The sequence below is a fragment of the Primulina huaijiensis genome, chromosome 7, assembly GCF_012295235.1.
Source record: "Primulina huaijiensis isolate GDHJ02 chromosome 7, ASM1229523v2, whole genome shotgun sequence".
NCBI classification, from domain to species: Eukaryota; Viridiplantae; Streptophyta; class Magnoliopsida; order Lamiales; family Gesneriaceae; genus Primulina; species Primulina huaijiensis.
The window spans coordinates 364,330-377,611 of NC_133312.1; the positions used below are offsets into that span (position 1 = coordinate 364,330).

The 13,282-nt window shown below is 34.7% G+C and overlaps 2 protein-coding genes across 3 annotated transcripts; one reads left to right on the forward strand and one right to left on the reverse strand.

Moving 5' to 3' along the window:
• Positions 1 to 253: 253 nt before the first annotated feature.
• On the forward strand, positions 254 to 4,292 carry LOC140980442 (protein POOR HOMOLOGOUS SYNAPSIS 1-like). 2 transcript variants are annotated; one of them, XM_073446252.1, is made up of 8 exons: positions 254 to 689; positions 1,618 to 1,734; positions 1,839 to 1,904; positions 1,992 to 2,095; positions 2,359 to 2,555; positions 2,654 to 2,697; positions 2,913 to 2,940; positions 3,122 to 4,292. In XM_073446252.1, the coding sequence occupies exons 1-8, from the start codon at positions 414 to 416 to the stop codon at positions 3,178 to 3,180; spliced, it is 891 nt and encodes a 296-aa protein (XP_073302353.1). In that variant the 5' UTR covers positions 254 to 413; the 3' UTR covers positions 3,181 to 4,292. The 2 variants fall into 2 exon arrangements, with proteins under 2 accessions (XP_073302353.1, XP_073302352.1); XM_073446251.1 differs by having other exon boundaries at positions 259 to 689; positions 2,353 to 2,555.
• Positions 4,293 to 6,343: 2,051 nt separating this feature from the next.
• Positions 6,344 to 11,604, reverse strand: LOC140980371 (homeobox protein knotted-1-like 6). The gene is made up of 5 exons (XM_073446152.1): positions 11,034 to 11,604; positions 10,656 to 10,775; positions 10,444 to 10,555; positions 6,836 to 7,074; positions 6,344 to 6,634 (listed from the first exon to the last, which is right to left on the reverse strand). The coding sequence occupies exons 1-5, from the start codon at positions 11,373 to 11,375 to the stop codon at positions 6,476 to 6,478; spliced, it is 972 nt and encodes a 323-aa protein (XP_073302253.1). The 5' UTR covers positions 11,376 to 11,604; the 3' UTR covers positions 6,344 to 6,475.
• Positions 11,605 to 13,282: the final 1,678 nt, after the last annotated feature.

Consider the following 13,282-nt stretch of genomic DNA (forward strand, 5'->3'; position numbering starts at 1 on the left):
TTTGTCATGAGGTATAACGCAAGTGTGTTCACTTGCACATAAATATATATGTGTTATTTAAATTATTTGTGTTTTATATTATTCCGCTGTATGTTATCACAAGATGTTATAATATCCAAGATAATATTTATCTTATACACACCATTCTTACCGTCATGTTAAACATAATACTTTCATCTCCGGGAATTTTTTTTTGGCTTTGTATAATATGTGTGGGGAATAATGCGGGTGCCGTATTATAGTTCCTTGCTTGGGAAATAAGTCGCGCATACATCAATTTTTTTATTTTTAAATAAATAAGAAATCTTTCTTATATAATTTTGATTTTGTAGAACTAATAATTACCCGACCAAATATCGCGACTATATAAACGGCTCAGCTCCCAATTTTCCCCGCAGTTCTAAAATTCGGAAATGGCGGAATCAGCAGTAACAACTCCCTCCAACTCAACCTCCTCGGTCATAGATCAATGGAATATTCAATACGCGCGCTTCATGAACTACAGCTCCACCGTTGTCAACCGCACTCATCCTTCTCTCACGCCGATTTCCGCCGCCGGGAAAAATCGCCATCAAGGAGGCACTTGGATCACCACCTTGTCCGCTGCCTCACTCAAGCTCATATTCGAACGAACTGCTGAGGGGTTGGATGACGTAGTTCTAACCATTTCTCTTCGATCTCACGTACTTGTAAGTTGAAAATTCTGGTGGAAAAAAATTTCTCTGTATATGATGAAGCCTGTGATTTTATCGATTCACTAGTACTCGAATCAAATCAATTAAAATGTAGTGTAGAACTTAAGCTCGGTTTAGGTGCTTGAACGAGATCGATCTCCAGCACATTGATTTCCTGTAAATATTTCTGAGATGTCGTCCCCTGTGATGTCGTTAATGTACGTTATTCAGGTGCTTGAATAAGATTGAACAATCTCCTGCTATTTAACATGTAGCAATATCTATATGTAGTAGCTTGCCCATTTTCTTATCATAACTTGATTTGGCTTGATATGTCTACATTGAAAGGGATATACATTTTCCGTGTAAGTTGGAATTGACAATGAGAGAAGTGGACTTGGTGATGCTTATACGTTGTTACCTTGATGTTATCTGAAATTGTGGACTAGATTTTCTGCTTAAAAGTATCCTCAGAAAAGGCTACAGAAGTTCACATAAACAAAAGTTATTTGAAGTAATTATTTGTGGCCTCCAAATCTCATCTCAATATTTTTGGCAAAGAAGAGCTTACTTTGGATTCCACTGGAAATTAAACAGTAGGTGCCACATTTAATTTATGTGAGCCCCAACTTTTGAATTCAATTCATGCCAAATTCTCTAAATTTTCGATTTGTTGCATGTGATCCAGTTTGTCACGACAGCTTGTGCGCATTTTTAGTTGTTTCAAAGGAAGGTCTATTTATAAGAAAAGTACAATTGTGATGTTTCTCACCAAGAAAAGGGGATCCCTGACGTTACTCTTCTTGTTCTCTGCAAACAGAAGTGTATCCGTGATTTTGTCCTCCAAGTCTAATGATACCCCGGTTGAGCATGGATAGTGTAATATCCTGTATTTAGTAAATTTGGCAGGGATATTATTTTAAAAAATTTAGTTGTCTTACAGGAAGAACATCACATCTCAAAGATGTATTTTTCATGGCCTCAAGTTTCATGTGTGTCTGGGTTCCCTGCAAGGGGGAGCAGGGCTGTCTTTGTGAGTTATAAAGACGGTATTGGTCAGGCAAGTAGCTGGAACTTCGACCCTCGTGATAATTTTTCAAGGATTCTGTGCTACATTTTAGAATGATCCTCACATTAAAAATTCAAGTTTATGCTTCTCCACAGATCCAGAAATTCGCACTGCATTTTTTCACCATCTTTGAAACAGAAAAGTTCATGGATGTTCTGATGGTAAATATGGCACTACCAATAATTATAGCTGCTGAAACTAGTTATATGTTTCCACTTGGTATAATAATGTGATTAATGTCTGCTCAGGAAATTTTTCAAAATGAAAGTCCCCGACTGCTTGAATACCCTGGACTTCAATCTGAAATATCATCCCAGGCCGAGGTATTACCTTTGGATGGACCCACATGCAGGTTAGTAGAAGTATCTACCGTTGACTACTCACGTACCCTTTCAATGAACTTTGTCAACAACGAAGAAGAGTGACTAGTATATACGGGTGGACCAGAAAATTCAATCAAAACGAATTAGTGCATCAAGGAGTGATAGTTTCAACTTTAAAAAAATTACAAAAAAATTTGAAGACGTTTAGTGGGATGGTGACTGGGCAAGGTCAACCTCCGGTTATAAATGCTTTTACAAAACGATGTCTGATGTCATGCTTATTTAGTATCAGGTCCGATGGGGATTGGCAGTGCACAGCGTCAGCAGAAACCAGTTCCAAGCTAATGCTTCCAGTCCTTGAATCTAATGCAGTTCAAGAACAATTTGTGCCTGAAACAATAAAAATTCAAGAAGCCGCAGAGACAATTGCATCGTTTCCTCCCAGTTTCAGGCAGTTACTGAGTAACTGTACCCCTGCAGTTGATGAGGGTATTTTGCCTCATTAGTGATATGCTTACTATGCCCGCAGTTATTTTGTTAATTCTAGTCCTCTGGCTTACTATTGCCAGTTAATTATCTGTGTGCAGCAAAGCCTATAGAACACGAGGAAGATCTTAAAACCCAATTTATGGTACACCCTCTACCTTTTTTCATGCAACATTCTCTCCTTTTTGCAGGATTCCATAGCTTCGTAAATATCTTACATTCACGTTGAGTTTGAGATAAATATTTAACCTAATCTGGTAACATGTTTCAAATATTTAACAGATCCAAGATACATAGGTTCAAAGTAATTGTGAGTAAAACCATTGCTGTAGTATTAATTAGTTATTAACTTTCTTACAGCGATACCTGGAGGGAACTTCATTAAAAGGTATGAATTTAGAGAAGCAATCATCTTCATTTGAATTGTTTGATCATCAAAGGAACGAGCAAAAAATAACTGAAACAAAATTTCTAATTGATTAAAATCTTTTGGATTCGTGCCTAACTACGGAGAAAACATGGCTTCCTTTAACTAATTAAGGTTTTGTTTGATCTTCTAAACATGACAGAGATTATTGCAACCGTTGACAACGTCATCAACGAATTGGGCTATGATATCGCTCTGTAAATGAAGCTTATCAAGTGACACCACACTGCAATCACATATAAATCCACGGTAACTAGTTGTGCTCTATCATTCACACTCGGATGTACATTGACAAGTGCGCTGAAGACAAGATCATGCATATACTTTTACTACCCCGGAATCTTTCTGGTTGGGCTTGATAGTTATTTCAAATATATGGAGTGGGTGGATTTGAATCTCTCGTTTGTCATTGTTCTAATTTACATATTCAACATCAACATAGTAACCTCAAATCACTATCTATTCTGTTTTCCTTGCCAACGAATTTGAATCTTTGGTCTATCGCATGGAATAATGATTGTGTGCATTTTAATGCATAATAAATAATCAACGCTGAACATGATCTCGAACTACAAATCTCAGATACAATGGAATCGTCATCTGACTCATCTCCATACTCAGAAATGGCAGTACATGAAAATACCATATTTCGATCATTAATCTGAAACAAATGCACATGTAAATTTTTCTACGACCCCACCTTGTTGGAAACGTGAATATCTCATCAATTACACATTAATCCACGCACTAAATATTGACAAAAAATAAACACAGCATTAATATTTAATGGATATCAAATAAAATAATATCATAGAATAAATTAATGGGACTCATGGCTTCGTCTCGACAATAGCCAACAGAGTGCTGCTCAACTTCTGTATCTCCGCAGTAAACTGATCCACCTCCGTGGAAGAAATACCAAACTCATCAAGCCCATCTTTGCAATCTGAGAAAGAAGTTGCGGACAGGTGAACTCTCAAAGAAGAGTAGGGATCATTCTTAACGAATCCAAGGCAAGATTGGATGTTGTCAACCAGGGATTCGTAAGCTTCATGGCATGTGCTGTCGATGGACTCTTTTGTCTGTGGCTTAAAACTGGACGGCAGCTTGGACCCAACCATGTCGGCTATGGATTTGGCGGTTTTGGCCTTCCGTAGGGCGGCATTGAGCACATTAGTCATGGCTTGCTCCCAGGTTTTGGCTCCCTTTGCGAGAGAGTTGCAGAAGGTCTTGTCATCAGCGGTTTTGCAGAAGGGGTTGGCGGCAGTTGCGGTGGCGGAGGAGATGAAGAGGGTGGTGGCGATGAGGGCGATTGAGAAAGCAGTTGCGGTTCTTGGTGAGGCCATTGTGTTTCTAGGGGGGACTTTGATTATTGTTTCTCTCGCTTATTCGTCCTTTGAGGCGTTTGAATGCCAATTAAGGACGTAATATTAAAAGGGTGATTGGGTTTTGGTTTGTAGTTTGGTTAAATAAGCGTAGGAGTGGAGGCGGAGGCTGCGTTATTTTCTCGTTTGTTTTTGGTTTTTCGTGACTTTCCTAAATTAGGTGTGGATTATATTGGATTGTGTTAATATTAATGATGTGTGTTTGGTTTCCACTTTTGAGCCTTGAAGTTCGATGAGCCATTTCTTCGACTCGTGGAATGGAATAATTCTCGTGAAACATAACTGCCATAGATAATGAACATATATTATTATATATGAGTGCACAGTTAATGGGTTTTTTTTTTAAAATAATTTAATTTTAAAATTTTCTTCAAAAATAATGTAAAAAAAAAAATTTCCAAAACTACTGCAATCCGCGCTTACGGAGCGCGGACGTTGTTCACGTGGAGCAGCGTCCGCGCTTCGTAAGCAAGGTCGTTGGTCCACGTGTAAGCGACGGAATATTTTAGCGACATAATTTATATAAAAACCGTCGCTAATTAGCAACGGTGTAATAACCCGTCGCTAAAATTGAATCAGCGACGGTTTATAAACAGTCGCTAATTTTAGCGACGGTTTATTAAAACCGTCGCTGTATTGGCATCAGCGACTGTTAAAAACCGTCGCTAATTGGAAATACCACCTGCACATGTAGAACTTTCAAATGCTTGCAATTTTGCAGCGTGCAATATGCGCTACGAAAAGCCATTTTTGTTGTAGTGAAGAAAGAGAAAAAAACAAACAAGAAATAAATCAAGACTGAGATATCTCAATTGAATGTTGTTCATTTTCCTCAACATCATTCTGTGGTCGAATGTCATGTACAAGATGCTGCGGACCAAAATTAAGCAAATTTGTAAAACTGTGTATGTTCGACCGAGACGGAGTCTTAAAATCCTGCTGACCAAACAAACCAAAGTCAGCCACCCCTGAATCACTGAAAAAACTAGGTTGAATCGTAGAAGTTCCTGAAAAAACTTATTTTTGAGAAGCTTATTGTCTGTTTTTTTCTCAATCTTCACCACAACAAAAATGGCTTTTCGCAGCGCTCAAATTTTTTTTCCGTAGCGTATATTGCACGCTGCAAAGTTGCAAGCCGTTGAAAGTTTAAGATTATCCGCGACGTACATGTGCACGCTGTTGATACAATTATGCGTGGGGTGTGATAGTGTAGGTATTTAGCGACGGCTTTTTAACCGTCGCTGATCCAATAAAGCGACGCTTTAAAATCGTCGCTAAAATTAGCGACGTGTTTAATAAACCGTCGCGGGTTCCATTTTAGCGACGGTCAATAAACCGTTGCTAATTAGCGACGGTTTTTTATATATTCCATAGCTACAATATTCCGTCGCTTACGTGGACCAGCGTCCGTGTTTCGTGCTCACGTGGAGCAGCGTCCGCGCTCCATAATCGCGAATTGCAGTAGTTTTTGAAATGTTTTTTTTTTTACATTATTTTTGAAAAAAAATTTTAAACTTAAATTATTTTTTAAAAAAACCCCACAGTTAATATAACCTTATATTATTATATTTGAATTGGTTCCGTACTAGCTATTGCCATAGTGCGATAGCTACAAGAGTTTCTCTCTTCTTTTATCATATCTTACTTAAAATTGAAATCTTAAATATGATTTAGATTCAAAATATGTTGAATAGCTTAACATATTTATGATTTTCATTTATATCCAATTTTTGTTAGTATATTCATTTCTAAGGACTTGCCAATTCAAAACATGTTAAAATGGAAACCCTAGAGTAAAGTCACAGCCCATCATTTCAGATATGAAGCAAACATTAATAATAAAAAAAAAAAAAAATTCAGACTTGAGAAACAAATCACATTTCTATATCTAATATAATCAGGAAAAAATTATTAGTACGAAAAAATTTCGAAGATGCATGAATCATTCATGTAAAATATAAAGCATAATACCAAATATATCCAAATTAGAAACCGATCGTTTATAAAATCTAATAACTCGAATATTACAACTGTATATTGCGAGTAGGATGAATTATTATTTTTAAGAAATATACAAGATCAATTCCTTTTTCCACTTTTTTTGGAGTCGATCAATTTCCAGCGTAAAAATGACCAGAGAGATTCTCCATTATGGCCAACTGCATGTTCTCGGATGGTTTCCAATGGCGTTTCCTTTGATTTATGAACCAATTGTTGATTTGCTTCTGATCTAATCCTGTCGATTCTGCCAAAGATATCTTATCCGCTTCCTGCACATAAATCCAGCTCATGGTTTATTAGAAGAAAACACTCGACTTATTCGGAGTTCGCCAGAGAATACCTGAAAGATAATGGCTACGGATACCACGACATAATATAAAAAAAAAAACCTCGTGCATATATCTTCCCCAACAACATAAGCTTTAGTCTCCTCCCTGTCGTGAAAAAAACCAATAAAATGGGATACTAACCGTTGGATATGGCCATTTGGAGTGCACATTCCACCATTCGAGCAACATTTGCCTAGCCTCCTTTGGTAGTTTTCCTTTCTTCTTCTTCTTAGAAAACTCTTTCTGTAGACTACTAATATGGCTACCATACCTCTGCAAAAGCCTGTCCTTCAGCTCACGATCTTCTCTCTTCATGGAGGCGTCCTGAGTCTCTGTCTCGCCTCCGCTTAAATCCTCTTCCGATGATAGACCTCCGTCATCTACAATTAAACTTACATAATCAATGCAAGTACTAAAAGACTGATCTCGTCCCATAATTCAAATGATTTAATGACCACTTGATGTGCAAACAAATAGGATATCTGTTAAACATAGGATCATCAATTTGTGGTATGTATCCAATCTCTGAGCAAGAGATTAGGTTATGTATCACGACATCGAATCGTCACTTCAGAGACTAAAAAACATTTAACTTCATATAGAATGATGCAACTAAACCGTAATTACATATATATAATTTGGGCTAATTAAACCGCAACAACCATATATTATCAAGAACGATGAAGGAACCAAATTTCATGGGTCACATATAGAATAGAGCGAAGACTAGGAACATAGAATCAACGGAAGTTGTCCATTTGATTATTGGGAAAATCTATTTCGTTAATCCCACTGTTTTATATATTAATTAATAAGCTTTAAAAACAAATTAAATTTATTTAATTGCACGTGTTATATTTTATTAGAAGAAACACAACTGGATGGGCCTCTTGACGTACGTAGACCCCACGGTAAAATGGGCACAGGTTCTATGATCCTACCCAAGTTTCAAGACTTCAAATTGAAACCGCAAATTATCAATTATCAAATTCAAAAAAGCATGTCCAGACAAGATTCCCCGATTACCACTACCTCATTTTTAAAAATAATAATAATGTGGCACGATGTTCAATGAATATGTTTGATTTGACGACGTTAATGCAAAAATCTGGAAAGAACAGGTGGTGTGCATGTGTGGGTAAGATAATGAATGTGGGCCGGGCCTTCAGCGTAAACCCCGGGCGTCCATATGAAAATTCGACCACCCGCCTTATCCGGGCTTTTTCACATTATTATTGAAAAGTTGATACTACCATCCCATAGCCCCCCTCGTCGTTCTTGTTTTCACTCCAGTTTCTACAACACCACCATTTGGGATTCTTACATGCCAGCCTACCCAATCTATTTCTTCAATTATAAAAACAGCATTCAACGTATTATCGACCTAAGGAAATGAAAATCACAACTTCAAACTTACCATTTCATTTTTTTTAATGGAATAGTTTGCAGATGAATTCTCAATCCCGGGAGTCCCTTTGAATAGAGAGACATGAAGAATATAAAAGAAAAGTGTAACTTTTCTCTTAACACAGATAAAGATTAAACTAAGTAAAAGAGCTGTGCCAGCAATAGATTTAAGATCAGATCCCGATGGTACTTAAACCACATACAAGTACACTTTGCACTCAATTATTTAATCGAATAGACAATGCAAACTCATCAAAGATTATAATAATCCTTAAAAAATACACAACAATTAGATGTAAATAACACGTTAATGATTATGAACAATGACATCATCAGAAAAACACCATTTAATCTAATATATTATGTTATGTCACACAACCATATGCAAAATACTTAACTTTACAGCTTAATGATCAGCAGGGTGATCATATTCTGTTAGGAGTCCATTTGAATAGAGTAATATCATATGCACCACTAAATTTTTAGTGTAATTTTTACAACACAAAAAATTCATTTATCAAAATCTCATAATAAATTCATTATAAAATCTCGCGAAATAATTGTTCGAAATATTGTTGTACGATATATTTTTTGTCATTTGAATAAATATATTTTCAGTTTTTTTAAAAAAAACGTGCAAATTCATTCTAAAAATTTGCTCGAATAAGTATTGTTTTCAGAAATAAAAAATACGTTTCATGCATTTCTTTTTTATAAAATGAGGGAAGAGATTTACCTAAAACTTACTTAACTAAACATCCCACCCAGTCGGTGGGCCGTTCTATGCGTTTCTACTCAAACCTTTTACTGAAAAATGGAAAAAAAAAAGGCTTAGAAAGTCTATTTTTCGCTGCTGCATCCAAATCTAAATATTAGAAATGACTCTGCTCTTTATAAATAAGTATTTAGGAAGTAATGGTGTTTTTCAAGGTGTGATTACCGTGCCTAAACTGATCCTAAATACATGCAAGATAGCTAAATATTTCGAGTAAAGCTTATTCAAGCTGGAAATATTCATCTTTTCATCTTCTGCAAGCACATATTTAATTAATAAAGTGGTTCAATTATATCAACTTCAAAGAGAAGACGTAGCTCTTTAACTTCCCACCAATTAGCAATTAGACACTTTCCAAATTCCAATGTTCATTTCTCGTATGTCATGCCAACAAATTATCCCTTGGAACTTGAAACCATCACAAGTGTCGCCATGTATATTGCATATAGCACCACAATTCAAGAACCAAAATTCTTAAGAAACTTCCCGTCATCCATCAAATGAAAAATATATATCAAAATTTTCCATTCTATCTCAACAAATGCATGACAATATTCATATGCTGCAACGCTTTGTTTTCGCACACATTTCAACCAAAAATAGGCTTAAACATGCACTATCAAGGTCATCGGTACTAATCTTCCTCAACTGGAGAACGTGAGATGTTATATCTGAAGACTTCACAAATTAAACCTCGGAAAGTTTTTGAAGCATGTTTCTTTGTTCTTTCTCATTGTAGAAACAAACGGTAAGTCCATTTACACAATGGTGAATATATAAATCCCATTTTCGTTAAGATCCTAGTAACCCAAGAGAACCTTGATTTCCAAGATTTTATTCCAAGATTTAGAATAAATACATTCTATAAAATATATCTTGAAAACAACATTCATTCTTTAAATTTTCAGAAAATTGATAGCGAAGTGAATGGTTTTCAGGCAAGACCAACTCTACTGATAATAGACTAATGTACTGAAACAGAAGTTGATCTTTTCAGAAATATCTGATCTATTGAATTATGTGCCTTGGGTATAAAAAATAATCGATAAAAATAGATAGGGAATGAACCTAATAAAAACTCCAAAGGAAAACCAATGACAACGGAACAAGGAGACAAGTGTTCACAGTTTTGCAGTGTTTTTTGATTGTGGAATACCCCTTGACTTTTCGTTTAAGGTTTACTCTTAACTGTACAAACAAGAAAAAGAGATCACATGTCACAGTAACACTTACAGACATTCCATATACTAATTAAAATATATAGATCAGCAATGTCTGGAAAATAGTTCTGAAGAAAAACTTTACACTTTCTTTATATTACTGTTATTATAAGTTATTTAAATTCTAAACTAAACAAAAGCAAGAACCTTGAGAAACACCGGCAACCAACAAAGTTAAGGGTTTATGATTTTTCGTTATTAGGGTCAGAATTCTATAAATAAAATCTAAACACAGAACAAACGCATGGACGGTAATGAATTAAATGGTCTCGTTTGTAAAGTACACAAACAAGAGAAAAGACATGAAACCCGTAACTGCTGGGAGAAAACTCATGAATATGACTTACCTATGCTTAAATTGCAGAGTTGGGTTTCGATATTGTTTAGAAAAGATGTAGCTTCTTCGAATGGCTTTGACAGATCCGACTTGTACTTCATCAGTATGTCGCAATATGTTTCCTTCAAGGAAAAAGCTCCGACTTTCAACAACTGCAAACGATGAAATATACTGGTGTGTGTTTTGTGCGTTTTTTTTAGAGAGAGAGTCGGAGAGAGATACCATAAACTCATCGAGTTCAGGATCGATTCCTATGCACGTTGCGACTGTATCTTGTCTATATAAATCCTTCTCTCGCCGGATTTCGTCCAGTAAACGAGCTATCTCTGGAGGAGCTCCAACCTTCAGATATATATAACATAAAAAAAAGAGAAATTTACAGCTGACTCCAAACCTTCTGCTAGTATGAATAATAAAAAAAAGATTTTTTTAAAACAATCCACCAAAAACCCATGATTTTTATTTGAAATCATCAGAGAGAAACCCACGAAACCATGATCGAATAAGTACACCAGCTATTCATAAACAGCGAAGAAATGTATAAAAGAATCAGTTCTTGAAAACACCTAGGAAAAACAATATTTTTCAAATCATTTAAACCTTCTGGCAGTCAATATAGGCGTCGAGTAATTTTGGGTAGGAAGGATGTGAAGCGATTCTGGCCTTAAGCACCATGGAATCAGCCTGTTCATTTTCATCATCCCCTTCTCTTTGGTTCTGAAAATTAATGGAAGCTGATTCCGATGGCACCGAACTCTGAAATCCCAATCCTTCCGATCCAAACACCGGAATCCGGTGGCGCTGGTCGGCGGAGTAGACAAAAGAAGGGTAGTAATATTGCTGGTATTCAGCTGGAATTATAAGATTCTCGGGAGACATTAAAGCCTTGTCTGCGTAGTCATGATCGGTAATTGTCGAATGAATTCCATATATTTCATCCATATATACTGATTCAGAACTCGTCAAATGTTTCCGCTGCAGTGAAAGAATATGTGTGTGCTTGAAGAAACTTCACGCAAAACTTCAGCAATAAATAGATTATCCTTTTGTATTCCGAGGAGGAAAACTAAACAACAGCACTGTTCGGAGTGTCAGAGTTCTCCACAGCGCTGGCAGCGCCGGTGGCTGTAGCGGCTGTGAAAGGGTTATGACCGTGACTTAAAATGAAACGAGAGGGGGTGGAAATAAAGTATATTATTATAATTAACCCTTAAATTGCTGATTTTCGTATATTTATTGAGTTATTATTATTATTATTATTATTATTATTTATTGAGTTATTATTATTTATTAAATAATAATCATTATAAATTCTGAGAAAATTTATTTTAGTTGATGTATTAAAAGAACTAAAACATCCACTTTGTTTATAGTAGAATACATCGTTGGATCTACAAATTTGTATATATTTATATTGCAAAATTATCAGATAATTAGTATGTCTCCCGTTAAAATAATTAAATTAAGTAATATTTGTGTGAAATTTTAAAAAAAAAAAAAAAGTAGAAAAGAATGCATAAACAAAGCAAGAACAAGTTGGGGGCAATGTTTGATTGATGGATTGATTTGATGTGATCTGATATGTTTGCTGTTAAAGCTGAGAACAGTATTCAATTCATTCTTCCATTACCCAAAACCAATATTATCTCCGTTTGTTTTATTGCTCTAAAACTGCATTTTAGACGTCAAATTTACCAAATTAATATAATATCAGCTTCTACGACAAACCATTTATGTTGTTAATGGCTACACTTGGGTGAAGCTGATTGGTCTACACTTGGGTGAAGCTGATTGGTTTATGGAATTGATTTTTAGGTCAATGTCAAATTGATTTTTAATTAAATAATTTAATTAATATGATCTAAACAATTATTAATTTAATATATAAAAATACAACCAAATAACGATGAGATCTAATTATTTTAAAATAATCTCATCCAATATATCCAACAAAACACAACCTTAACTATATATATGTATACTTTATTATATATTAAATATTATTATATAACAAATTTATATACAATCATCCACATAATAATTTTACAAATTATAAAAAAAAATCACAAATATTTTCATTAAAATTATTCGTAATATAAATATTGACTTAACTCCAATAAGTCCAACAATAATTATTTATACAAACCAAATGTACAAATACACAATAAGTGCGTAATATTATTAATATATATAGACCCATACATGAGTACAGAGGCGGACAAAATTTTCAGTCTGCGTAATACAAAATCTAATCTTCATGTTTACCCGTACATACTGACCTGGAAATTCTATTCTAATTAATCTTATTTAAATGACCAAATAACAACTAATATAAAAAAAAAAAACTATGATGAAATATTATAAATTTAAGAATTTCCATATTTAAATAATGAGTTTTATATCTAATAAAAACCATCTCCAAATTTTAACATAATGTCCAAATATTTTAGAGAAATTACTCCATCCTAATCAGGCATCGACTGTCAAACATTATTAAATTAAATTATCTATCTATGCAACCAAAAAACAGCATATCAAGTTGTAAAGTACATCTTAATAAATTAGTGTTGCGTTTAGAATATTAATTAATTAAGGAAACCTCGTTCCTTTAATTGTTTAAGCACTCACTTTAATATCAGACCCTGAAATTAAGAGGGGAAACGAGCTTTGTTAAAAAGCATCGCCTATTAAAATAAAGTGGATTATGTATATAATATAAATTATTATAAAGTCACTTCCAAGAAACTAGCGTACTAAAATAAATTAATAATTTATTTATGATTTGAATGTTGCGCTCATCCAATTTTTCCCTACAGTTTGACGTTGAAGTCCTTTAAAATATATATATA

Coding starts and splice junctions, on each gene's coding strand:
- LOC140980371 (XM_073446152.1), bottom strand. CDS start 11,375: ATGGATGAAATATATGGAATTCATTCGACAATTACCGATCATGACTAC. Junction 10,776..11,033: donor CCTATATTGACTGCCAGAAG/GTTTAAATGATT, acceptor ATATATCTGAAG/GTTGGAGCTCCTCCAGAGAT. Junction 10,556..10,655: donor CTGAACTCGATGAGTTTATG/GTATCTCTCTCC, acceptor TTTTCCTTGAAG/GAAACATATTGCGACATACT.
- LOC140980442 (XM_073446251.1), top strand. CDS start 414: ATGGCGGAATCAGCAGTAACAACTCCCTCCAACTCAACCTCCTCGGTC. Junction 690..1,617: donor CTCTTCGATCTCACGTACTT/GTAAGTTGAAAA, acceptor GTTGTCTTACAG/GAAGAACATCACATCTCAAA. Junction 1,735..1,838: donor ATAAAGACGGTATTGGTCAG/GCAAGTAGCTGG, acceptor GCTTCTCCACAG/ATCCAGAAATTCGCACTGCA.